Here is a 4,064-nt window from a genome sequence, read left to right on the forward strand (position 1 = left end):
CTCACCGCAACCTCCGCCTCCTGGGTTCAGGCAATTCTCCTGCCTCAGCCTCCTGAGTAGCTGGGATTACAGGCACACGCCACCATGCCCAGCTAATTTTTTGTATTTTTAGTAGAGACTTGACCTCTACAAGACTCGATCTCTTGACCTCGTGATCCACCCGCCTGGGCCTTCCAAAGTGCTGGGATTACAGGCGTGAGCCACCGCGCCCGGCCATGGAAATTCCCTTTTTCTTAGGTTCTTCTAGGGATGAAAATAAATTAAGGTAGGTAGTGACTTTACCCAAATAGTAGGAACAGCATGTATTTTAGTACATGCATTAACAATAGTTATTGGGAGTCAAACACCGTGCATATGTATACAAAGAGAGTTGGACCATTTGAGGAATGTTACATTGGCATCAAAGGACTCCAGCTACCTGCTCCTCTTCTGAGTTGATAACCACCAGGTGAGCCCCCATGGCTGAGCAGTTCTTTAAACTTGATACCCAGGAACCGGTGTCAGTAGAAAAGAAGTAGCAGCTAGATTGAAAATGTTCCCAGTTCAATGGACAGCAATTCTTGACTGAACCTAGGATGAGAGATGTTTCAGTGAGTGTCCCAGCTGAACCAACTAAGAAAACCCAAAGCTTCATCTGGCCCCATGGAGTCCTCATTTAAGCCAGAAGCCTTGGAATCACTTGTTCATATCCCACATCTTGTATCTAAGACTTTAGATAATTCCAATGTCAATAAACATAAACAGATTTTTTTTTGGTCTTTTGAACATAATCTTCATTCTCTGATGTCAGTGCCAGGAAATGCAACTATATATGCAAACCATCTCAGTTATGCTATTGCTTTGCTCTTGAACCTTATTATCTGTTCTTAGACTACTAATGTCAGAGAAATTTGTGTATCTTATTTGGGTTATCCCCAAACAGTCATCTCTTATGTTGCCTAAACAATATATCCTCAAATCTCCGAACTGTGCCATACAGATAAGTTAGATTTCTTAGAATTACAGAACTTTTGCCTTTGAGGTCTGTTATAACTAATTTGTCTAACTTCTCTCAATTTAATGGTGAGAAAATTATAGTTCAGAGAAGGAAGTTACTTTCTTAGTGTCATGTAGCATTTTGCTAAGACTTGGAACAAGATGACATGTAAGAGCATGGAGAGTATATTTGTGAGATATTTATAAGTTCTCTACTCCATACATTTTTTTCTCTTGCGTCTTATTTTGGAAGTAGGTGAATGAAGAAAAAGTACATTCCTGGGAATAACTCCTTCCACTTCCAGATTTACTGTTTAGACATACACCTCAGATATATTCTAAAAGTTTACTATAATGTCCCCAAGACTTCCTGCCCCAATGCTAATTGCATCTCCAAAGTTCTAGGATTTCACATTCGGCTTTTGAAAAATAAGATGTAATTCAGCTATATTTCACCTGTCCCAAAGTCAATCTAGAAGCCAGAAAATGTTGCTACATAAATTTTGATGTTCACCTTTGGGACTATTATACCTGATCCATTATCCATTATCCAGTATACAATATATATTATTATACCTGATCCATTATCCATTATCCAGTATACAATATATACTATTATACCTGATCCATTATCCATTATCCAGTATACAATATATACTATTATACCTGATCCATTATTGTAGCAGGACAGTTCTGTGAAGTTCTCAAGTAGCTGAAACTTTTTCTCATCACAGATTTGAAAGGTGTGATATGTCACTATAAAGGAAAGGGTGTAATGTCTGTTAGTTTTATTTTGGTTAAAAAAATCAATTCCCTCAGTTTTGTGTTTATAACAAAAGTGCCAGTAATTATCATGTTAATTTCTTACGCTTTTTCTTACGACTCAGAAAATAGATACATTTGCACTCCCTTATATGCCTCACTCTACCCTTCCTTCCAAAAAGGAATTGGTCATCTTTCTGGTCCTGACCAGTAGTTCAAGCTCTAAGGCAGGATCTCCTAGAGAAGTTTACACTAATGACAGGGGCTGAAGGAGGAGGACTCAAGACTGCCACGGAAGTGAAAAATGTCTATCATGAAAATTAAGTCACAGATGATTAAAATTCAGAAACAGTTCCCTGCTTGTTGAGGTTTCTGGTTTGACAAATAACCTAGAGATTAACAGGAAAAAAAGAGTGAAATAGAAAGACACTTTGAGGGAGAAGAGAATCTACAGGCAGCAAGGAACAGTTTACTCCTAATATGCACCAGGAAGAATTAAATTGAATTTGACCTTCAGAACCCACCAACACATCTGGTGATGAAGCAGGCACTGAGAAATAGGATGGAGCTCCCAGCAGCAGTCCATAAGAACATTTGGGAAGAGAAGTGTCCTCTATCTGTAAAAGGAAAGACGCAAACATGGTCAGTTTTCCCTAAGCAAGGTACAAAAGAGACAGAGGAGATTCTTACTCATCCTTAACTTATTTCCTTCTACTTCCATTGTCTGTGTTGAGTAATTCCCAAATTTCGGCATGCTTCAGAATCACTTGGAGGGCTTATTGAAACACAGATTGCTGACCCCCAACCCCAGAGTTAGCAATTCAGTAGAGCTTGTATGGAACCAACAAGTTCCCAGGGGCTACTGCTGCCGGTGTTCTAAGGCACACATTTAGAATCCCTGGAGTAATTCATGACCAGTTTTAAGACTCCAACTCATGAACTCAGATACACAATTTTTCCTTTCTAAGTCTCTCAGTTAAATGTTTTGAAATATTTTCTAAGGCCCCCCTTCTTTCTTTTTCTGTGTTCCTTTTCCCTTTTCTCACAATCTTTTTTTCTGTCTCATTTTTCAAGCTTTTTGTAAATATTAACAGTAAAATGTTAGCAGTCATCTAGCAGTTCCTCTCTTCCTCCCAATACACATTTTACAGACAAAGAAAATGAGTTCCAGAGGAGTGGAGTGACTCGCCAAAGTGATACAATGCACTGCAGCAAGGGTGGAAACAGTGATCGCTCTCCCTTAGCTACAGTCCAGCAGGCTTTCTGGTGTAAGAAATAGTCTTCCAAGCTCTCTCTCTTCCTCCCTCTGTCTCCTTTTTTTTTAAAAAAAACCACAAAACAAAACTTCACTGAATAATTTTCTATTGTCCTGTCTTTCACTATATTTATCACGTGTTCCAAAAAGAGATCTACGGAAGAAAATGAAGAGCTGCAAATTTTACCTGTGCTTTGTGATTCCGACGATTTGGATGAATTCATTCTCTCTCTTTGGTTTTTGTTCCTCTCCCTGTCTCCCTCCCTCTCTTTCTCTCTCTTCAGGGCTGTTTTGTTGGTAAGATTCGGGGAGAATGAATCTTGAAAGGTGAACGAACACTTGGCCTTTTAGGAAGTTCAACTCTGATAGACATAGAATATTAGCTTGCTCTGTGGCTATGCATTCAACCAGAATTTCTCTTCTTGCGTAAGAAGGACAAGAAAGTTTATTGGACAACACGTCAGTTCTCTTCACTCCAGTAAACAGAATGAGGAAATTATGAAACGGTAAGTATCAACACAAGTAGGCTGACCATGGGGAAATAGGAGAGAGTTTTTTTTTAATGTTGTTTTGCTTTGTTGGAGCAAAAGTCTCCAGTTTCTTCCAGGCGTAACTCATCCCCCAGTTTTTCCTTGACAGTATGGAGCTCAGCTCTCTGCACTCTCAATTTCACTTTGGATCTGTACCTTCCACACATTTGGTAACTGAAAAGAAGACTAGATGACACAGCACAACGCTGGGCCCATAGCGTATGTATTTAGGACATGGCAACCTGAATTCTTTTTCATCTTTTATGGTTTTTCTTTCTCCTTCATTTGCAGCTCTTAAACCTTCTAATGTTGTGGATTTATGTCCCTCTTATCTCGTGCTGACTACTAGGCTACTACTACCAGGCTGACCGCTAGGGTCCACCTCAGCAGGACAGCCTCATGTGATAAGACCACTTTGAAACTCAGCTTAGTTTTTCACAACATAAGGCAACTTCTGAAGCCTCAGAGACCCAGCAGGTAGTTTAATTCTCTTGTTCTGAATTATTTGGGGATTTTAGTTCTACATTGCAGCCTATACTAGG

At 39.4% G+C, this 4,064-nt stretch overlaps 1 protein-coding gene across 1 annotated transcript in view; it reads right to left on the reverse strand.

Moving 5' to 3' along the window:
* The window catches only part of CLEC4E (C-type lectin domain family 4 member E), a 6,150-nt gene extending 2,760 nt beyond the window's left edge, over positions 1-3,390 (reverse strand). Inside the window, exons 1-4 of the mRNA XM_017512316.2 lie at positions 3,180-3,390; positions 2,262-2,354; positions 1,642-1,731; positions 419-570 (exon numbers count right to left, since the gene is read on the reverse strand). Coding sequence (XP_017367805.1) covers positions 419-570; positions 1,642-1,731; positions 2,262-2,354; positions 3,180-3,216 — 372 coding nt within the window. The 5' untranslated portion in view covers positions 3,217-3,390. The remainder of the gene's footprint in view (positions 1-418; positions 571-1,641; positions 1,732-2,261; positions 2,355-3,179) is intronic.
* Positions 3,391-4,064: the final 674 nt, after the last annotated feature.

This window comes from Cebus imitator, unplaced genomic scaffold (genome assembly GCF_001604975.1).
Source record: "Cebus imitator isolate Cc_AM_T3 unplaced genomic scaffold, Cebus_imitator-1.0 Scaffold469, whole genome shotgun sequence".
In the NCBI taxonomy this organism is placed as follows: Eukaryota; Metazoa; Chordata; class Mammalia; order Primates; family Cebidae; genus Cebus; species Cebus imitator.